This window comes from Tetrao urogallus (assembly GCF_951394365.1).
Source record: "Tetrao urogallus genome assembly, chromosome: 6".
In the NCBI taxonomy this organism is placed as follows: Eukaryota; Metazoa; Chordata; class Aves; order Galliformes; family Phasianidae; genus Tetrao; species Tetrao urogallus.
In genome coordinates, this window is record NC_136819.1 from 56,553,865 (window position 1) to 56,577,099 (window position 23,235).

The window sequence follows — 23,235 nt, forward strand, 5'->3', positions numbered from 1 at the left end:
CAGCCAATGGGAGCGGCGCGGGCGGTATAAAGCGGGCCGCTGCGCTCAGTCGGGCGGGAGCGTGGTGGGGTTGAGGGAGGGCAGTGCGGGACTGGGGTTTGTGTAGCGCTCTCGGCCGGGCCGGCTCTGCCGGCGCCTATGGCGGCGGCACGGAGCTGCAACGGGTACGCACGGCGGGAGGGACCGCCGTCCCCCACGCTGGGCACAGAGAAGCCGCGTGTGTCCGCCGCTAGCGGCGGCAGCGGGGACGGATGGCGGGGCGAGCGGCCCCGCAGCGAGGAGGACAACGAGCTGAGCCTGCCCAGCCTGGCGGCCGCCTACACCACCATCCTGAGGGCGCTGGGCGAGGATCCCGAGCGGCAGGGGCTGCTGAAGACGCCCTGGAGGGCGGCCACCGCCATGCAGTTCTTCACCAAGGGCTACCAGGAGACCATCGCGGGTAGGCGGCCGCGCCGAGCCCGGAGGGGCACCTGGGGCGGGGGTTCACCTCGCCTTCCTTCCTCCTAGCCGTGCCAGTAAGGGCTGCGCTCGGTGCGTGCTGTAATGCGGGGCTTGGGAAACGAGGGAGTTCCCCTCCGGTTCCCCTTCCGCTCCTTCTGACGCTCGTAGGTGAGTTTCGGTTGGAGGATGAGGGACGCGAGCGCTGAGCCGGGCGCTGCTCAACCCGGAGCCTGCCTTGCTGCTTCGCTTTCCCTTTTCGTTTCCCCGAAGCCCTTCTGCGTGTAACTCGCGGCTCTAACTCGCTGAGCAATTCTTCCTGTTGCGATGTCACGTCCTAAACTCGCCCTGGGAGCTGCTGCTCCGTCTCTGGGAGCGATCCTGGTGTTCAGCTTCACGTCGGTGCTGGGTTGTCCTCTCGTTCGGTCTCGCCGCACGCCGTGTTTGGGATGGACTCTCATCGAGGTCTCGCACAACGACACTTTGTCTGCTCAGAGTCATAGAATGGCCCGGGTTGGAAGGGACCTCAAGGATCACGAATCTCCAGCCCCCCCGTGCCACCCTGCTCGGGGGCTGCATTTGTCTCCTTGTTGCTCTGTAATACAGGAGCTCTCACACCCAACCTGCCTGGTTCAAGCAGGGTTTTCTTCTTCTGAACACATTTCCGTGCTGAGAGGTTGCTCACTCTCAGCTCCTCTCTCAATATTGCTGCAGCTAAACCAGATGGATTCCTGTTAATTCACCCCAAGCTTTTGCTCCACTGGATAATGAGGGATGCTGGTTCATCTGTCCCAATCTCACATGTGTTTCTTAGAGCAGAGTGGTTCTGGGTACCCCCTCCTGAATGGTCAGCCTTGGTGGCACTGGCACAGGTTGCCCAAGGAGGCTGTGGATGCCCCATCCCTGCAGGCATTCAAGGCCAGGCTGGATGTGGCTCTGGGCAGCCTGGGCTGCTGGTTGGCGACCTGCACACAGCAGGGGGTTGGAACTGGGTGAGCACTGTGCTCCTTTGCAACCCAGGCCATTCTATGATGATTCTATACACTGTTTCTATCCACCTGTTACTCTCACTGTTAGGTACTATGCTCCTGGTCTGCTTTTTGTTTTGCTACTTTTCTAGGAAATAAGAGGAAGCTGTGATGCAGGCATCCTTTCCTGTGCTGGGTGGGTTGTCTCTTGTGCTTCTGGTCTTCCTGCTCTTAGTAGTGAAATGAGAGGGGGTGAACTGTAGCTGAAGAACAGTTTGTTACAAGCCAGCAAAATATCTGGTGGTTGGAGTTGTGAATTGGTGTGGAGTTCAGTTCTGCATGGGAGGTCCTAAGTGCATTGTGAAACAGAGCTGAAAACCAGACAGGCTGAAGCAGGGAATGCAGTACAGCTGCAGAGCTTGAAGTCAGCCTTCTGCTTGGGTAACCACCTTGGGTAGGGAGGTGGGGGGGAAAGCAACTTTAATTTTACTTTTCCATACGGTACAGGAACACAAAATGATGTAGTAAATGTATTTCCAAGCTGTGAAATCTAGGGGAGGATGGACAGGGCGCAGTGAAAAGTACACCAGAGGAGATCTGCAGTGTTTGGTGTTTCTGACTCGAGCTTCTCCTACAGTAAGCAAGAACAGTTATGTGGTTGGTCACAGCTCAGCTGCCTGCTGTTTGTTAATGAATGGTGCCTCGCTTTGATTTGCCACTGAGTGTTTCTGAGTGCAGATGGGGTGCTGAAAGCTGTTGTACTTCTTTATCCTTCATAAATAAATCCTGTGTTGCAGGGAGGATTACATCTGAATTCTGCCCTTTCTCTCCATTCAGGTTTCTGTGAGTAGCAGAGAACCTGACGTAGCTTCTGTTGCAGGTGTATTTCCTAGCTTGACAGTGCAGAGTAACAGTGTTCCTGCTTTACATTTATTCATCCTTATCTGTTTTCTGCAGCTGTCAATATTGCATTTCAGAGCCATCAGTAGAGTTGATTTGCTGAATATCTGCTTTCAGTCTTCTTTCTGGATGTGTTCTCCCTTTCATAGAATCATAGAATGGCCTGGGTTAGGTTGAAAAGGGCCATAATGATCATCTACTTTCAACCCCTGCTATGTGCATTAATCCTGGTTGGGCTCCTAAAGGCCCAAGCTCTCACCTTGACAAAAGATGTTCAAATTAATGCACTGATCTCATCTTATGGTGGAGACCATCAGATTTTTATTGGAGGAGCATGGATACCCCTGGGGGTTTCAGGTAAAATCCATCTGGGGAGCAGATCTAAAGATGCTAGCAGTTTACTCTTGAGTTTGTGCATATTAGTAGCCATTGCAAGATACCAGAAGTTTTACTTCTTCGTTTCACTCAGTGCTTCTGCATGACCCCACAAGAATGTATTTTCTTTCCCTGCACCAGGGTCAGATTTATTGGCTTGTTCATTCTGGAAGCAGATGACAACAAAACAGAAATGTGTTCTTTTGATTAATCAAAGTGATCTGAGCTGTTAATTGCTGGCTGGCAGCCTTCAGCATCCTTGTAGTCGTTCAGGCAATTGTCTATCAAACACTCGAAGGCAGAATTTGGGGAGATCTGTCCCTCCTTCAGTAAGTGCTTGATGTTATGCTTGGAAGTGCTGTTCACTGGACTATGAATGCTGCACAGCATAAATGTGTGCATAGGGCATCCTGGCCTGGTATTAAATGTGGAGGTTGGTGGGCCTGCATGCGACAGGGAGGTCGGAGCTTCATGATCCTTCAGGTCCTTTCCAACCCAAGCCATTCTATGATACACAGTAAATGGGTGAATATGTGGAAATCAAAACTTCAGACCAACTTGTAACTGAAATCTTCAGTTACAATTTTGTGAGTTCCAGAAACAGCACACGTTGGAGATGCCTCAAAACAAAACACGGGACAGCAGATCCTGCTCCTTTACGGTCCAGGAAACATCAGACAAAGCTGAACAGGCTCCCTACATCTGCAGGGGGAAGTTCGCTTGTCTTCGTTGTATGTAAGCACTTCAAGCTGAGAGGCGTGTTTGCTAAATAGTTGCTGGTAATGATGGTTGTCATATAAATAAAAGCTGAAAGACCTCTCCAGTTGGTGTGCAGCTTTCAATCAAGTTAGGAGGTTTCGCTGTCCTTCTGGTGTGTTGAACCTTGTTAAAATCATAGAGTCAGAAGATGGTTTGGGTTGCTGGAGATGCAAAAGCTGCTCCAGTCCCACCCCTGCCATGGGCTGGGTGTCCCCATTAGCTCAGTTGGGCCTTGTTGAACCTCTTTAGATTCATCTGGGCCCTCTTTTCAAGCCTGTCTCAGTCCCTCTGGATGGTGTCCTTTTCTTCTTTTGTATCATCTGCACCACTCAGCTTGGTGTCATCAATCAACTTGCTGAGGGTGTCTTCGGTCCCATCATCTGTGTCATTGGTAAAGGTGTTGTGTGTGGGGTGCACCACTCAGGATCAGCCTCTATCTGAACGTAGATCATTGCAATGATCCAAGCAGCTCTTTACTCACCATATAGCCCACCCTTCCAATCTGTATCTCTCCGACTTAGAGACAAGGTTATGATGTGGGACTGTATCAAACGCCTTGCAGAAGCCCAGGTAGATGACATCAGTTGTCTTTCCTTTGTCCGTTGGTGCCATCACTCCATCCTTGAGCACCACCAGATGGGTCAGGTGAGGTCTAATACCAGTAGATTAACACCTGCTGAGCTGTGTGTGTCTGCATAGAAATAGGCAGTGCCTTAAACAAACAAGACTGACCGAAAGCACTGCCCTTTGCTGAGAGCTGAGGAGTTGCTTGAGTGGTTTGTTGCTGGAGGCGAAGCACTGCTGGTTCTCTTACTTTTCACTGGTATAACAGCCTTATGTATGAACTTAAATATCAGCAGTGTGGCTTTGGTTTGTTTCTTGAACTGAAGGCTGGAGAGAGGGATTGTCCAGGGTAAGATGTTGGGGTGCTTCTCAGCCCCCAGCCCTGGTTCTGAAGGCAGTGAGAATCCTGTGCTCTAGCGCTGGGCCTTCTCAGGATGACCTCCCTGACCATCAGTAGTTAAGCAACACCAAATTTCATACACTTAGATTTTTCCCCCCAGAGTTTATTAACTATCTTAATCTCTTGGATCTTACGCTATTAAAGACTTCTGATCTCTTCATGTTGTTTTTCAAAGCGTTGTTACGTTGTCTGTGATCTCCATTTGGTTCATTTTCAGAAAGAAGCGTGGATGGGAGCTTCCAGCACCTTCTGTGAAATGAGGTGTTCAAATCCAGATACATATTAATGAGCGTCTCCACGGCCCTGATTTCCCTCTTTTTAAGAAATATATTGGCAAAAAACAACTTCCAAACCTCAGCTTAGCTTCATCTGAGAGTCTGCCATGACTCACATGAATAGGCTTCAGTCTCTCTCTGCAGTGTGGAATGTCTTTGTAAGAGGGTGAATGAATCCATAAAGCTGATGGCTAGAATTAGCGGAGCAGCCCTGGTGCTTTTCCTCCTGATTTAATTCTTCAGTGTGAGTTGTAAAAGAGCTGGACCAGATGTATCATTTCTGGCAGCTGGAGAATTAAGTTTTGCTTCTGAAAAGAATGTTCCTTTCTGAAGCAGAATGACTGTTTCCAGTCCTCTGGTGTGACAGTGATGGAGTCGGAAATGTTAGTCATAAACTTGTAAATCCTTTTTTCTGATGCTTTGCTTCCTTCCTGTTGGGAAGGTATACAGTGGCAAGGAAGCCACGTGGTGCTAATGCCTGTTTAATTATTCTCTGCAGGTTTGGAACTCTTATTGCCAGCTAAAATAGCCTCATTACGGCTTAGGTTGAGTCTCTTCGTAGAGCTGTTCAAGACTTCTGAAAGCAGATGGTGATTCTGTTGGGAATTGGCATACCCAGTCCACCCTCTGCCTTAGCAACCTGAAGTCATTAACTTTCTGCAGGAGTACAAACTCTCTTTATATGAATGAGTTTTCTAGCCTGATTTTCCTCTTTTTATGCATAATAAATTCCTGGTACCTTTCAGGGCTGAAAAGCTGCAATAATTCTCTTGTGTTTCTTGGCTGGAATGTTTTCTCTAGCTTCAATTCTTGTGTAGTATGGATGCATGAATACGAACAGTCAGTTTTGACTCTCAATCTCACCACTTAGCAACAACTGAAAGATTTTATAGCAATTTTCTTCTTGGCTTGCCTACCGTGCCTTCATCTATTAGCTCAGGTCTTCTGCTCTGTCAATTCCATCTCTTCTCAGATTGAGAGGAAGTGCCCAATAAAGCCAGCCGAATGTATCTGCCGCTGTGCCTCAGCTAGTTCCATCTCAATGAACAGTTTGTCTGTGGTCTCTGGGCTCTTTGGAGCATCCTCCACATCTACCATGTGAGTGAGAGCAGTCTGGAGCCTTGCAGAACCTTGTGCTTATGGCTACCAGGATGGCTGAGCTCAAGGAGCTGGGTTGCTAAATCTGAGACCGCCTCCATCCCTCTTACAGTGAGCAATCCTCAGCTTGGCTTCCTCCTTGGAGTGAAGCAACCCAGCTCATACTGAGAGCATCCTACAACCATCTCAGGCTCTTATCTGAAAGATCTAGCCAAGACCAGGCATCTGAAATGCTGCAGTGCTGCTCTACAGAGGGCTGTCATCCTCCATTCCCCTCACCTACGGAGCCAGCTGCTGGGTGGGCTCCATCCTCTTTGGTTGCCAGAGGTGCATTTGCTTTCCCGTGTCACATTAAAGCTATGCAAATAGTTTCTATAGCAACAGGTCTTTTTGCTGAGCTCTGACGCAAAGTCCTGAAAGGTCTTTCTCATTCTGTCTTTATCCGGTTATGATGGTTTTTTTTTAAATCAACTCTTGAGGAAGATAAAGGGGGAAATTAATTCTGATCTGTTTCAGGAGTTGCAGCAGGAATGACTGCTTAGTCTTTAACAGCCCAATGAAGCTTCTGTATCAGAACATGGGATCTGGGCTGGTGGATGTACCGACTGGAATAACTGTCCGTAACTCTGTGCTTGCTCTTGTTCACTTCCTTACAGCTCTGCATTTTTATCCAAACTTTTGCATTCCCTTAACGTGATGCACCTGGGCTTAAGCAACAAGTTCACTCAGCCTTTCTTGGGTGGCAGAGAATGAAAGTAGTGATGTTTGCAGGCTCCTTTGGTGCATTGACAGCGTTTGGTAGCAGCTCTCAAGCACAGCTGTGACTAATAAAAGCAGGGTGAATTGAGGGAAAGTATCATCCCAAGGGGCCAAGAGACTGCGGATGGATGTGCCAGCCTCCTTGTAAGCAGAGGATGTGCAAATCTTGTCCTTTTCTTGATATGGAGGATTACATGGATGGCACTTGGAGGGAGTTTTTCCTTGTTGAATTAAGGTGCAGCAGGATACAGTCCAGCATCTTGGCTCAGCTACTTTTACCTGACTCATCTGATGCCACTCAGGGCTTGGATTTGAAAGGGATATGTGTGTATGGGAGGTGCTGAGACAGACACAGACTTTGAACGGTGCTCATTTTTCAGGAGAGGCAGCTTGTAAAGTGAGCAGGAAGGACTCAAGCAGGACTGGAGCTCTGCTCTTACAGCACAGTCGGGTGCTGGCCTTCTGTCTCACCTCTTGTTTTGCCTCTGTCTGCCTGGTATCACCTGGCAGTGGTGAAGGGGTAGCAGAGGGGTTAACATGCAGCTTCTTTCTTCCTCTGTGGGTTCTGGCCCTCCTCCTCCTCAAGGTGCTGCTTGTTCCAATTGACACAGCTTGCTGTGGGCACAACTGGAGAAGTTTTGCAGCTGAGCAGCTCTCGGCTGTCGCCTGGCTGCAGCTTGCTAGTAATATTCAGAAGATCTTGTGCAAAATTGACAAGATCTGTATAAATGAGAAGTTTGAAATACTCTGCAGCTCTGTGGTTATATTCTTGGCACAAAGATCTACGTGCTTATTTGCTTCTAAACTTTCTTCGCTGCCCAAGCTGCCATAACCTGACAGAGGATATGCAAAAAGGAGGGATGACCTTTGTGTACCTATTTAATTGCTTTGGCCATGGGGAGGGATGTATTTCTTTTCCTGAGGTTGCCTGTGTGGCACTTGATGGGTCTGTTGGCCTTCTTTTTCCCTGCCCTACACTATGGTAACAGCTGCCTCCATAACACAACACAACTCCTCCTTCTTCAACTCTTTACAAGGGTAGATAATGGCAGGTCGAGGGGAAATGGTTTGAAGTTGAGGGAGGGCAGATTGAGGTTGGATGTCAGTGGGAAGTTCTGTGCTGTGAGAGTGGTGAGGTGCTGGAACAGCTGTCCAGAGAGGCTGTGATGCCCCGTCCATCCCTGGAGGTGTTCAAGGCCAGGTTGGATGGGGCCCTGGGCTGCTATGAAATGTGGAGGTTGGTGGCCCTGCATTGGTGGGGGGTTGGAGCTTCGTGATCCTTGAGGTCTCTCTTAACCCAAGCCATTCTGTGATTCTGGTAACTGATCTTGGCCCCTTGGATGAAGTCTCTAAGGATCCACTTATATATATTTCATCAATGAGTTTGTATATGCATACATTTATGTGTGTTTATATATTAATATGAGACTTTTCCGTGTTGAATTACCTTCTGCTGTGTGACACAATGCTGTCACACATTACGGTGGCTCTTAATGAGGATGTGAACGTTTCTGATTGTCCTGAACATTCTGCTCCACAACTGTGCTGACGTAAATCCATATCTAACATCAGGCCCCGATGCGCTGCTGGCAGTGCTGGTGTGAGCCAAGCTGGTGGTCTAATAACAGCATCAGTTGCTCTGGAGATGCTTCTGGGATCTGTTTGGCTTTTGTTTTATCAGTGCTGGGCATAGCAGCAGGTTTTGTGAAACCACTGTTTGCCTTTCTGCTGTGGAAATGGCACATCTGTGGAGCGCGGGGTGAGTGCTGAGAACCTGCATTACTGCTCTGGCTTCTCTTTGTTGTCCTCCAAGCCTGCTCTCTTCCAAATTCTGTCTCTTTCTGGCTGCATTCATAATACAACAGCATGATGCTTCCCATGCAATCAAAAACCTTCCCAACAGTGTCTGGTGTAAACTGGGCTGTAAAATTTGATGCACAAAATCATGTGCCTTTATGGGATTTTTTCCTGGCCTCTTTCGTGCCCTCTGTCCCTGCTCAGAAACCTTCTGGGCTTCAGCCCTGCTGTTCTGCAGGTCGCCAGCCCTTCTTGGGAAGGACGTGCGTAGCAGGCAGAACATCTTGCACACAGTTTCCAGGGTTACCTGTGTAGTGCTGATAGCAAGCAGGAAATTAAAATGCTCCGTGATGATGATACGTATCGACAACAGATGGTGGCCATTAGGTGTGCGTGCATGTCAGGGGAAGGCATAAAGGCATAAAGCCAAACAGAGTGGCTCCTTGTTCCCTTATGGCCATGGTGGGTCTTACTCTGCTTCTTGGAAATGACTCCAAGTGTGTGTGGCTTCAAGCTAACTTCTTTGCAGAGCTCCTTGTGCTGATTGTCAGCCCTTCTGTCCCTTCCCTCACTCTGTTTTTCCCTCTGTTTTCTCTTGTCTCCTAAAAGGCTCCCTTACCTTGGGGCTGTTCTACTTTGACACTCTCCAAACACGGTCTTGCTCACTGTGGCCTTTCTTTGTGGAGACCACTGTGATCTGCTGTAACCTGAACTGAAGGATCCTGCGGGACTTTAACATCAGGGGGTTGCTGAATCTGGAAAACCAACTGAGGATCTGTTGTGCTGAGCTCTGGGACTGGCAAAATCTCATGCTACATGTTCCTTTCTTTACTGCACCAACTCTTCCTCTTCGTGGCTTTCTCCATATTAATTCTCCATTAAATCTGAGATGCAGAATTCAGAAGCAGTATACAATGCGTGCTTGCTCTCAGTGCAGAACAGCAAATATCCCCCTGGTCTTTGGCTACAGACCTTTGTGACTGCTGCATGTGCCTGATCAGCTGCTGGCTGGTGTGCTTCAGGGTGAGATGCAAAGCTATCGTTGGGGCATGGAGCATCCTGGAGGATAGCAATGCTGGTGTTGGGGCTGCAGAAACCACTGTGATGGCTTAGCTTTTCTCAAACCTAAGGCTCAGCTTTGCTCGTGGTATATGCAAGCACAATGAAAGCCCATCTAGACGTGTGCTCTGCTCCTCATTGCTGGCTTGATGAGCTGTAGTTTTAATTGATATTAGATGCTAGAAGTTCCACAAAGGCTGGATTTGTTCTAACCTGGGCACAAACTATTATTCAAATAGAACACTACAGACTGACTTTTGACGTAGTGTACATGTGATTGTGACTGTATCCAAACCAAAGTGTGCTGGTGATGCTACTCCTTGCTTCCCATAACTCAGCCCTAAAATCTATACTTTTGAGCCACAGATCTGCTGAGATATTGGCTGGAAGAACCTTCCATGCTCGTGCATGTATTTTTCTTAATGCAAATGTTTAATTTCAGATGTTCTGAACGATGCCATCTTTGACGAAGACCACGATGAGATGGTAATTGTGAAGGACATAGACATGTTCTCATTGTGTGAGCATCACCTCGTTCCATTTGTTGGAAAGGTAACTCTTCCTCGTCAAACAAACGTGGGAATACGTGATAAAAGACACATGTAAAAGACTTTGTAGCTATAACTGCAAAGCTTTTAAAGCTGTAAGTATTTACTGCTTACGGCTATGATTCTAAAAGTCAATCTCCAGAGAATACAAATAAGAAAGACCTCCTTAATGTGAGTTTTATTTGGATTTAAAGCTCTATGCTCAACCTTTCCTAGTCTAACTAATCTAATGGTTTCTGACATTTCACATTAAAGCTCTTCTTTGTGAAGCAGCAGCAAGCCTCGAGGGCAGACATCTTGATATTAAACCAGCTCACCCTGCACGCTGCCTCCGTCACGGATTTAGTTGCTGGCTCAGAGCTATCCTGTGCCTCTGTGAATGGAGCAAACTTCTGATTAGCAGCCCTCTGTTAAATGGGCTAGCAGGAGGCTGCGTGGCTTGGGACTCCCAAGTACAGAGCTGGTGTTTCAAATGGTGCTACCAACAGCTGAACGCTCCCCCCTGATCCCCACCACCAACAAAAACAACTCAACGTCTGTCAGCTTGAATAGTTCGGTGTTGGTAGTTCTGAAAACCACTCTTGTAAGAGCACAGGAGGATGGACCTTATTCTGATCCATCTGTTCTCCATTGAGCGCTCCCAGGACAGAGGAGCAAGTACTGTTGTAACCTGTCAAAATTTGATCAGTACCACAAAATGTTCTGAGTAAACTGTCCCCCAAAAATGAAACACCCAGACAGAAACCAACTGTTTATTGAGGCAACTCATTTTCCTCTGCTTTCTTTTCTTACTGTTAGCATTTTCTGCCAGAGAACAAAATAACTTCTGTTCCCGTGAAAGCTTTCTATTTCACCTGTTATTCTTGGTTACTCGGTCTGTGTGTGTTCACTTCATTACTTCTGTGGCAATCCATGCGTTCCTTTTACATCTAGCAGTTTAGCCTGTGTGCTTTGGAGAAATCTCACAAGCACTGAGTTGGTCCTGCTCATACAGTGGTCTGCTGAATGCCTGAGTACACCTCTAAATGTTCTCAGCCTAACCATTCTCCTGCTGGGTACATCAAACAGGCTGCAAATCCCCATCAGCAGATCTTGTATTTGCAGCTCTATGTTGAATAAAATCCAGAAATTCACACACACACAAATTACTTTGTGGGGGACAAGATTCAGCACTTATTTCTGAGTTATGTCTCTTGCTTTATCTGAAATGTTTCGTGTCTTTTCAGGTGTCAGTGGGTTGATTACCCAACAGAAGTGATAGGAATGAGCAAGTTAGCCAGGTAATTAGGTGTGCTGTGGTGCCTCTACCTGCAGGTACAGCAAAACAGGGCTCTGAGGTGGGGCCTCCAGGCAAAGCACGAAGGCAGAATCCTACACTGATACTCCCCTACCTTATCGTGGCTAATTTTTCAAGTCTCTGATACAGTGACATAAGTGCTGGTTTGTAATCTGTCACTAGTGTGAGCCCACTTGATTTCAGCAGCCTTCTGTATAGCAGGAAGCTGAATGCCTTTCCTTCTCCCGTCAGATCTGAGCACTTTTCTACTCCATAACTCATTTCAGCCCAGTGCAATTACATGTTCCTGATGAGTGTTCAGTCAGTCCGTGGTCAGGCAGGACAGAAGCTGGCTGATTCATACAGTGATCTGTGGTGCTACTGGTAGCACATGAGTTGGCATTAAAACAATAATAGGAACAACAATAAGAGGAACAATAGTAAGTGCAGCCTGGTTTTGGTGGCAAAGTACTTCTTGCCATCAGATATCCTTTACTGGAATGGCAGTCCTTCTCTCTCCCTTTATCCATTGTAGGACTTGAAAGAAAAGCATGGCTATGTCAGATGGACAGGGCTGCGCTGAGTAGTAACAAGTAATGCTTTTTGTGCCTAAAGACAGCAGTACTCTGTGGCATTCCTGAGACTTGGAACATAAGCCTTGACTTTCAGAGAACTGATTTTCCTCTCCATCCTCAGAACGCTCAACTTATCCTGCACCAGGACACTGACCTCACGAGGCATTACAGCCTTTGATAGCTCCACAAGTAATTTTTCTGGCTTGTTCCTCCCACTTGCTAAGATTTCTGGGCTGTTCACACTACTGGGACATATGCACATCTCACTCTCTATGCATGGGTTTCGTACACGTTTGGAAGTTTGGTTTTCATTCTGCTAATGGCTTGTTCTCCTCTGTCTAGGTACATATTGGCTATCTTCCTAACAAACAAGTACTTGGCCTCAGCAAGCTCGCTAGGTAAGTGCTAATGTAATGAAAGTGATGCTAATTTGTAAAAAGGATTCCAAGCTGTGCTAACTGTGTTAATCTTGCTAATCTTGTCCCCCTCTGAAGCTCAGCACACTTTGTGTCCTGGATTTGGATTTAAACCAATCCTCAGCATTACACGTTTGTGTGTGTGTGTGTGTGGAGAGGACAGATGAGTCTTAGAGCTCTGTGTTAATTAATATCACAGTTGATTGGAATAGAGCCGTAACACTTCTGCACGTCCATCTGTCCAGAACATTGGTGTTGAAAGAGAACGCAGAAGCAAGAACAAATGGAGAGTCTTGGCTGTGTCCTAAGGCAGATCAGCAGGCAGAATGGGGATCTCCAGCAGCTGGAGATCTGCTTGTGTTTGGACTGATAAGAGCAGGGTTCTCAAACTGCAGACCAACACACCGTCTGGATCTGAATGCAAAGCTTTCATCAGATAAATCTGGCATTTCTTTCTTTCTCTCATGGCCTGCTGAGAGAGTCATGGGGTAGACTTTTTTGCTAAGGCTCCGCTTTAGAAAGAAAGTATTTAAGATACACTTGAGAAATCCACTTGTTATGTAAAATATTGTTTTCCCTGGGTCAGGGCTGTTGCTGAGTTGTGTTAAAAGGTGACAATTTAATGGGGGATGGTAGATCCCTCACCTGGGCAGATGATTGGGCACCTGAGTGGAAGGATGTCTTGCAGCTTGAAAACACGGGCTGTAGTCCAGAAAAACCACATAGGACACACTTATACTTTCCTGATACATCTGTTAATCTTTCTGCAGTTCCAATCACACCAAGGAGAATTAGCCTAGTAATTCTGCATGCCTGTTAGTTTTCTTAGTGGGTAAGAGATGTGCTGCGTGTGACGCTGAAGTGCTTTAAAATCAGCCATCTCTGCTCTGTGCTCTGCTTGCACAGCAGTGAGTTTGGGCTGGAAGCAGAAGGGCCCTAGGAGGTCACGTTTTGAACCTCGTATTACAGGGCAACCAGCTTCACATCTTCTAGCAGCGCTTGCAGGAGTGGAATTTGCTCTGATCAGAAGGCTGACACAGTTAAACACTTAAATTCTCATGGCAGACATTTGTTATGCCTGCACTTAGCTGCCTCCTGATACTGTAGGATCTGCCATTGCCTCTGGATTTGCTGGTTTAGAACTGTCTCAAGTGGTCCTTATAGCAAGTGGCAACATTGTGCTAGAAGAGTCCAGTTTTCCCACTGTTTATTCTCAGAATGAAATATGTTTGGGTGTGTGCATGTCTTCCTGCACTGTTCTCTGAATGTTAAATATTGCCCTTTTTTTCTCTTCTCAAGTGAGGGTAAAACTTCCATATCCTTCAATAATGAAAAGATTAGATTCTTGTATAACCAAATCTTCTCTATCCTTGCTTGCTTTTCTGTACTCGCCATGAGGAGATCTGTAGGCCAAATAGTGCTTCCCTTTCTCGCCCTATATAATGCAACCAGTGTTCACACAAAGATTTGTGAGGCTGTTGGTACTGGAGACCTAATCTTTCATAATAGGATTAGTCTAATGTGGTGTGTTCCTGCCGTGGGGATGACCTGCATTCAGCAGACAAACACTTTTCCTTGGATTTTAAGCTCAGGTTTGATAACACCACCTCTGTTTTCACGCAGACATGCTTACAGGACACACACAGAACAAACCCCAAGCATCAATTGTGTTTCTAAATGTCTAAATATTATGTTGCTTTGTTCAGAATAGCTATAACACGGCCATTTCATTTCTGGAGGGGACTTTCTGCATATAATTCTCTCTCCAAAGCAGCAGGCAAGTCTCATTGTCAGAAATGTTTCTTGTAAGTGATGCCTCAGGCTGCCAGCCAGGGTCTGGCTTTTGTCTGCTCTGACCAGATGGGTATTGAATTTTTCTGCAGCAACTTTTAACATGGCCACTTGACGTGTAATTAAGCATTTGGTCTGCATGCATAAGGACTGCATGAATAACTCGCTGAGTCACACAGCAGCCATGGACTTTTTTTCTTGAAATATGTGGATTTCAGCACTGTGTTGATAGATGATCAAACCATCACTCGAATCGCTTTGCAGATGGCTTGCATTTGAAACCCTGTTAGAGATGAGCACCAAGGTGAGCCCTGCACTGAAATGTGAAGGATGGGTGGAGAGTATCTGCTTTATCATAGAATCATAGAATGGCTTGGGTCGGAAGGGACCTCAAGGATCACCAAGCTCCAACCCCCCTGCTGCAGGCAGGGCCACCAACCTCCATGTCTGATAAAAACAATTATTTTCCCACAGCTGTCAGTTAAATCTGGGGTTAAATGTAGGAATCTAGAACATCTCTTGCTTAAGGCCAGTAGCCTTCTGGGAATCCCAGTATCCAAACATCCTTAAAACAGCATTTGGTAGGCAGTCTGTTAACTCAAGGATTAGCTTTCAGGGAGTCTTTGGCTGTGGATTCCCTTGCAAGCATGTGGTCCAGGTGGGTGGTAGAACAAATACTTCAAAAGTAACAACCAAAGCAAAGAAGCTCCAAGGAGAAGTGATAGGTCTGCCCCTAAAATGGTGGGGTGGCAGACAAGGGGTACCTGCCACTAGAACCAGCAATGGTAAGGGAATTCATTGAGCCATGCCAACCAGGGGCTGAGCAGAAGCATTGCTGGATGGATTTCCAGGAAGAACTTTGATCAATGCAGCGATCTGTTGGTAGTGGAAAGATCAGACAATATTCAGAAAGGAATAACTAAAACAAATTGCCTTTTTCTCTTCTAGGATTGTGGAGATATACAGTAGAAGACTACAAGGTAAACAACTGGATCTTCTTTTTATTGCTTGTGCAGCCCTTTGCTGGCTAGCTTGGTGTAGCAGTAATTAGAGGTGGGCTACAACTGTTCAGATTTTAGAGAGTGAAGAAAAACAGTGCGTTCTTGAAGAGGTGTTTCTCATCTGTCTCCTTACTTAGCCTCTGCATTTCCCCTGAGGGGTAAAATGTGCCTATGAAAATGAATGTAGGCAGGAACTGATTCATGGGATAAATGTAAGATACAGCTGCAAGGAATAACTGGAGTTGCTGGATGCTGCTGGAGGTGTGCTCTCCTCCAGATGGCTGAGCATGCCTTCAAGGAGTGTTGTCTGAAGAGATGGACTGAGAGCTGCTGTATTAAGGAAGTTTGCTGCTCTGGAGAAGCTACATGAGCTACAGCTAGAGGAAACTACAGAGCTGCTCCAAGGCTTTGGATCAGGCTCAGCCAGCTCTCACTGTCCTGTGGTTGAATTTGGCCTGGTTGTGGCAACAGAAGTCTTAGTGGCCGTTAGTGTCAAACTGGTGAATAGCTGCAGGAAGTAAAGCTTTGGAGGGCAGTAGCCTCCCTTAATTTGCTCTTTAACTTTTTTTTAAAGCTCTATATCCTTTTCTTAAAATAAAGGGAAATTGTGAGTGTAGGCAGTGGAGAGTGTAGCAGTAAAGCCAGTGAGTAAATATGTGAAAAAGTAAATAAAAGAACAGAGGAAGGCAAGAAAATCTAACTGTATAATTCCCATAACTGCAAGTCACAGTAACACAAACTCCTGCAAACACATAATGGAAAATGACGTCCAGTATAAACAAGCAAATAAAAGATCCGTTCCAAGGTACAAAATATAAGCTAAGGTTTGGTATTAATAAAATTCATTTGGAGACAACAGAGCTCGGGCTGGGGGCAGGGAGCAGAATCATAGAATCTGGCCTGGGTTGAAAAGGATCACAATGATCATTTAGTTCCAACCCCCTGCTGTGTGCAGGTCACCAACCAGCAGCCCAGGCTGCCCAGAGCCACATCCAGCCTGGCCTTGAATGCCTGCAGGGATGGGGCATCTACAACCTGCTTGGGCAGAAGGGGCAGGCACGCTTGGAAGTGAGGATGCTTGCAGGGAACGATGATGCATTTAAGCTTGTCAGTTTTAAGAGTGGTTCTGAACTCCCTGTTGTCCTTTCAGTCCAGGAACGCCTTACCAAACAAATTGCAATAGCCATCACAGAAGCCTTACAGCCTGCTGGAGTTGGAGTGGTGATTGAAGCTACGTGAGTTACCCCGAGCTGCTCTGCAGCAGTGTATGGGCTGGGTGTGATAACAGCTGTGTGCTGCAGAGCTGCTGTGTGTTGCCTCAGCTCTTCTAAGCTGTGTGACACGTACCTGAGGCAGAGAGGAGGTAGACAGATGTGATCTTGGCCCATTCAGTGCAAGGGGTTGAAGCTGTTTGAAGTGTGGGCTTGCCTTAACCATTGCAGAAATATGACAACTGGGTCAGCTGTCCCATTCGCACGGGATCCCTAAGTACAGCAGAGCTTGAGTCTAGCAACAAGCGTGTCCTTGTGATGATCACATTGGTAAGGTGGGATTTTCCTAGGATCTGCAGAGAGAAGACAGCACTCAGAAGCTGAGAACTTGGCTTTCTTTGTCCCAGAGGACAGCTGATATCCATTGGCCCTTCTTACAGTTTGCCATTCATGGAATCATAGAATGGCCCAGGTTGAGAGAGACCTCAAGGATCACGAAGCTCCAACCCCCCCCTACAGTCAGGGCCACCAACCTCCACATTTCATAGCAGCCCAGGCTGCCCAGGGCCCCATCCAACCTGGCCTTGAACACCTCCAGGGATGGACGGGGCATCACAGCCTCTCTGGGCAGCTGTTCCAGCCCCTCACCGCTCTCACAGCACAGAACTTCCCCCTGACATCCAACCTCAATCTGCCCTCCTTCAACTTCAAACCATTTCCCCTTGTCCTGCTGTTATCTACCTTCTCAAAGAGTTGACCCCCTTTCTAGATGTAGAAGTTTTGTTTTAGCTTCATTTTTCCACAGAATTTAATGTGACCCCATAAGAAACACTTGTCTTCATGGCACTTCTTATTTCTTCATAGCACATCTCATTTACTGACTTCCTCTCCTTTCTCCTAGGCATATGTGTATGGTAATGCGTGGGGTACAGAAAATGAACAGTAAAACTGTAACCAGCACAATGTTGGGGGTATTCCGGGAAGACCCAAAGACCCGTGAGGAGTTCTTGACACTCATCAGGAGCTGAAACTGTTATTCTCTAAATGCACTCTGGAGGTTGTTCTGTCCAGTGTCGCCGTCTGTTCTTACTTGTTCCTACGTCGCACTCTTAAATTAAATGGTCGTGAGTTGTTGTCATAGTCTTTGTTCAGTAAAAGACTTGTGATGGCAAATGAGAAATGTCATGATGAGGTTGGCTGCTCCTGGATCTCCAACTGGGCTGATATTGCAGAACTACAGGCTACGAATAGGGGGTTGAATGTGGTTCTTTACACCTACCATGCAGAGCACACTGCTGTGAGGGGGAAAGCGTGCTTTGGGAATGAAATGGGTATTTGTGAAATAACAATGTTAGTGGAGTAAACGTGGTGCAGCACTGGAAGCAAACGGCTGTGGATCCTTGTAGGACTGCTTACATGCTGCCAATACTGCACCTCTGGTGAGAAGGATGGTTTTGAATTGTCTCTGGGTCGTTACTACAAGTCCTGCAGTGGCTTTGTCAGTGTCTGGATATGTCTGTTACACCTCCTTGAGATGTTACCTCTGGTGGTGTTTTATATTCTTGCTAGTATTAACTCTGTTTGTCGTACTTGAGAATTTAAAACACATTTTTCCTAACCTCTTAACATGCAGGGAATTCACTTCTAAATGATTTGGAACGCAGTTTTATCTCAATATATAAAGGGTTTATGCACCTTTCTCTCTGTGCCTCAGGATGTCTCACCACTTTAACTGTCAGTTTCGTACTATTTTTAAGCAAACTCTAATGGGGTTTTAGGAGGAAGACCCAGAATTTGTCTGCAAAGAGCTCAGATATCCAAAGAGGTATTTTTCCCTGTCTTTAAGTTTTCCCCCTTGGATTTCCATCAGTCAGACTGAGAAGCTAGATCTGGTTTGATCTCAAAATGAGGATTTCTCTTCAAGCATTCCAAGGTTTGCATCATGAACGTTGGACCAAAGGTGAGCACTGAAATCCTGAGCACGGCACGCTGTGTTTGTGCCTGATGGCAGTTCATTCTGGGGCAAAGCAACCTGAAATTACAGCTCATTTCATAAGAGCAATTGAGAAAAGCATTTCCAGGGGCGTCAAAATGAATTAAACTGCAGTTTTCTGTCTATGTGGCAACCTCTGTATGTGGCAGCGTTGGTACAGAAAGTTTTAGGCAGCTGAACTGACTTGAACTGCTTATACTCTGTTAGGATTTTAATGGGAGTTGTGTAACTCTTAATTGGGAAAACATGATGTGCAATTGAAAGCCACCCTCCTTAAACTAAGGACAGGAGACAAAACAAAGGCAATGCCAGCTGTGCTGTGGGATGCCTGCAGTGCAGGTCCCCACAGTCACCCTGGCTTTGCTGAATATGAATCCCAAGGTGTTCAGCTAACCTGAATTGTAGTTCCTGGTTGGCAAGCTAGACCTGTTGAGTTAGGTGCTATGGAACTGTCTGCTATCATGAACAAGCTGTGCTGCACACTTACAAAATACACTAATTCCATGGCTTTAGTTCTCCTTATTGGCAGACAGCAGATCCTGCCTCTCTCAAGTTCAGCGTTGGTTTCACACATCCAGATGAAAAGCCTTAAGTCTTTCTTGCTTGAAGTTCAATGTAAAACTCTCTCCTTTTTAGGTTGGAAGGAGAACTTGGGGACCAAAGAGGTGCACAGAAATGTATTTGTTTCTCTCTGCTTGCTTTAGTTGTTTGAAGTTAAGGCTTTGTAAAACACAATCTTACTCCTGAGGTAGTGAAATGGTTGTGTTTTAACCACTTATCTCTATTCAGGATAAAGTTCATATTTCACCACTGCTGTTTTTTATTTCTGTGTGACCTGTAGTCTTTAAAACATACCTCTATACTTGTGGCCTTGGATTTTGTTCCCTATTTGTTGTAAGACTGGTGCACTTTTTTTGGAACATGTCAAATACATCAGCTTTAATGACAACCAGTGTGTGTATGTGTGTAGTACAAACAGCCTGCTGTTGTACCTCATCAGTGTCCATTGTCTCAAAAACATTCATTGTTTCAAGAACATTAAAGCACAGTGTTACCCTTTGGAGTGGTAGCATCCTTGGTGACTGGCAGGTGATGGCAGCACAGGATGAGGTGGGTGGTGGTGTCACAGAATCATCACCAAGCTTGGAAAGACGTCCCAAGATCGTCCAGTCCAACTGTCCACCTACCACCAATATTTCCCTGTAGTTTCAGTGCTTGCAAGTGCTCCAGCCTTGTGACGATGATGTTCAGTTTCTCTTCTGAAGCAGTAGCAGGTTTCTGTTTGTTGACAGAGCAACAGGAAAAAAAAAACCAAGAACAAAACAAGCCCAAAATCATCTTCCTTCAAGGTTGGTGCAACCTTCCTCATTCTGGTCTTCAGTATCAGAGGATTCAGCAACAGGAAGAGGGGAGGCAGTGGCTGCTCTGGAGGATGTTGTGTGCACTAGGATTCATGTGGGCTCAGAGTCCTTTTGTGGACTGAAGCCCTGTTGAAGGCATCATTGGAGGTCTTTCCATAGACCAGAGCCTCTGTCCCTGACTCTCCCAGCTGGCGCCGAGCATCTTGGGGTTGAAACTAGGTGATCATTGTGGTCCTTTCCAACCCAGGCCATTCTGTGATCTGATGGGGAGGATGCAGTGGTGAGTTCTGCTGCCCCATAGCCAGGGCTGTGCCTCTGTGAAATGAACAAGAGCCACCAGGGATGAGAATTTTAATGCTCCTGTGTTCAATCTGCCCGAATGAATATACCCCAACAGCAGAAAAGATGCAGGTGTGATCCAACCTTGAGGATGAAGTTGTGCTTTATCTTGGCTGAGTCAGCCCAGCGTGTACCATGTAAGCAGTGAGCTCAGCTGGGGCCAGCAGCTGCTCCTGCAGGATGGGAAGGCTGTGTTAAAGGAACTGGCTCTGGTGTCCTCATGGGATGCAGATACCTCTGAAATTCAGAGACAAATCCTTGAAAATAATAGAAAAGACTTGCAGAACCAAGACACTGGAAGGGATGGCAGCCTAGATGAGCAAAGGGGAGGAAGAAGAAGGAATGAAATGCTTTTAAGGAAGTCACCATCGCTTTATGAATCTCTCATCCACATCTCTGTGTCAAAGCACAGATGAGGGTGAGAAAAGGCACTCAGAAATGTTGGGGCTACAGGCGATGGGGGATCTACTGGGTGCAGCCAGCTTGGTGGGTGAGCTTTGTGGTGGCCACAAACAGAGGAGTGATGAATGGGAAGGCCCTCCAGCCTCGTGTGTTTCTTCTGAGGGGCCTGTCCTGTTTGGAAATGGCTCTCGTGGGAAGCCTCAGGAGCATTTTTAAGAATTGCCTTTGTTGTGAAGGGGAGTTTCTGTTCTCGTTGTGGTTGTGTGTTGAAGCTGGTGGCTATGGTGGGAAACAGCCTTTTGGGCAAAGCAGATCCTTCTGCAAGAGATTTTCTATTCCCTGCCTTGAAAACAAAGCAAAACAGAAACAAAACCGACAGTGTGGGATTTGAAAGGAACCTCCCTGGTTTTGTAATCGTGTGAAATTCTGTTTTCATTGAGGTGAAAAAAAATAGCTTGAAAGTCTACGGCTCAGAGCCCGGAGGAGAGAGCTGTGGTGGGGTCACCATCCCTGGAGGTGCTCAGTGAACGTGGAGATGTGGCACTGAGCGATGTGGGAGTGAGGAAGAGTCGGGGATGGGGATCTTAGAGGTCATTTCCACACTGAGTGCCTTTATGTAGCCATCACAGCCTTCCAGCAGCTCCTCGTTGCTTAATGAGCTCGGATTGCTCATTTACATGGCCTCTGCTTTCTGCCCCTGCTGTCTCTATGTGGTTATCAATGTTGGGAAAGACACTGCGGTCAGCTCTGCCCTTTGAGCTTTGGCTAAACCCTTCTGCTGAACTCTTGGAAATAACCTTGCTGCAAAGCCTGCCTTCCAGTTGTATTTAAAGCTGCGGTCACGGTTTGGCAGTTGAGAGGATATGAAGCATTAAAGTTCTGTTTAGTAAGTTTTGGGCCATGCTGGTAACAGGGACATCCATTAAATCACCGTGCACAACATCACAGCCAAATTTTGCTGTAATAACCTAAGGGTATCAAAGCAAGGTTTGGTGGGCTTTTTTGATCAGCTTTAGGCTGTGGTTTTGATGTTGGAACATTTCAGAGGAGGCTTTACTGCTCCATTTGCATTACTGATCTGATGGCAACAGTGGAGCAAAAGCTAAAGATCTGTCCTAAGAGTGGTTGGATTATACAAGCCCATTTAAATAAGAGCAGTGAGGCAGTGCACAGCCTGCCCAAGAGGTGGTGTTGCCCCAACCTTGCAGACACCTGAGGCCAGGAGATGAGCTGTGAGCACTGATGGAGCTGTGGGTGTCCCTGTGCACTGCAGGGAGGGGGACCTGATGGCCTTTAAGAGTCCCTTCCAACTCAAACCATTCTGTGCTTCTGTGATCCACCAAACTGTTTTAAAGGTGCTCGGGCAAAGCAGAGCGTAGGAGGCAGGGCTCATCCTTTAGCCATAAGTATTGCAGGTTTTGGGGTCTGTGGAGAAGTTAATTATTGGGAGGCAAAAAAAACTTCAGCGCAAACATCTGGGGGCCCATTGGTGTCACCTTTATAACACAGCTGTGGGATGAGTTTGCTTTTCAAGTCACGTGGGGTTACAGCTTAGAGCTGTGTTAGTGCTTTCCATTGGGACCTGAATTCAGAGGCCTGGGGGGGGTCAGCCCAGGGCAGTGCACATCTGGCTGCGTCCTCCTTCCCATCACTGCTCACTGGGGAGGTGAGCTGGAGGGAGAGAGGTGTTAGCACACGGGGATGGCAGGGATGGAGGAAGGAAAGCAAGGAGGACAGGCAAGGCTGTTGCAATAAAGGAAAATGAGTCTGGTCGTGGAGACCCTGTCCTCTCGGCTTGGTGATGCTCAGGCTGCTGTTGCAGCCCTGGTCACGCATCAACACCCTGAGACGCAGAAATAAGGCTGGGAGGAGCAGACTCGGCGGCAGCACAGTCTGTGGCTCCCTCTGCTGAGCCCAGCCCCGTCTCTGTGAGCTGCAGGCCTCAGAAACAGCCGTATTTTCTGTACAAAAGTGGGAACTGTGGCTGAGCTGGGCGATGTGCCCCCAGCTGAGCAGGGGCAGAGCTGTGGGCATCTCCTGCTACCAGCCACCGGGACCCAGCCCCCAAACTGCACAGAGGTGGGGGCTGCTGATACAAACAGACATAAGCATCCACCCAGGCACCTTGCTGGGGTGTGGAGGGCGGCCTTATCTTCACAAGACTGCAAACGCTGATAGTGTGGAGATGCAGAGATTTATGGCACCCATTCAGGCTGGCATATGGCAGGTAGTCCTTATCTATCTGCCTTTCCCTGTGGCATTCAGAGGCCAATAAAAGGCTGTTCCTGGCCTGCCAGCACTCCAAGGCATAGGGCATATAAGGGCAGACCCGCTGTCCCCCCACGCTGCTTCCACCTCCCAAAGATGCCAGCGCCTGCCTTGTGTTACAGAGCTATTTGCAGCTCCCTTTGCTGGTGGGCATGCGAAGAAAAATAGCTTGGAGACTGCTGAGCCCGGCAGTGAGGTCACCCCTGGTGCTGCCAAAAAGCCCTGCAGAGTCACAGCTATTCCTGCAGCCCCACATTGGGGGCTCCACCTTCTCTGGGACTTGGCATTGCTCCTAGGGGCATGGCTCTCCATCAGGAGGAGGGGACAGAGGCTGTGATGTCTTGTCCCTGCTGCCAGCCCTGTGCAGGGGTTAATTATTTCCTCTAACACAAGGATCTCACCCGGGAAAGCCCTCTTTACTCATATTAAACTTCTGAGCATTGGGAAATCCCTGCCTGATGCTGACAAGAGGTTGTAACCTTGTTAAGGTAAATAGGAGTTCTTTGCACTTGCATGGGGATTTTGTGTTTAGGACACAGGAGGACAGGAGCAGGGGGTTGGAATTAGATGGTCCCTCCAACCTCAAGCATTCTCTGGTCTGCAGTTCACCTCGAGCAGCTGGGCACGGGCTGCAAAGCCGCAGCTCAGCAGCCAGACGGGGC

General features: G+C 47.3%; 1 protein-coding gene across 1 annotated transcript; it reads left to right on the forward strand.

Moving 5' to 3' along the window:
* Nucleotides 1–138: 138 nt before the first annotated feature.
* On the forward strand, nt 139–17,238 carry GCH1 (GTP cyclohydrolase 1; the record flags this gene model as incomplete). The annotated part of the gene is made up of 6 exons (XM_079537691.1): nt 139–439; nt 9,835–9,944; nt 12,134–12,189; nt 14,947–14,978; nt 16,150–16,234; nt 17,112–17,238. The coding sequence occupies 6 exons, from the start codon at nt 139–141 to the stop codon at nt 17,236–17,238; spliced, it is 711 nt and encodes a 236-aa protein (XP_079393817.1).
* Nucleotides 17,239–23,235: the final 5,997 nt, after the last annotated feature.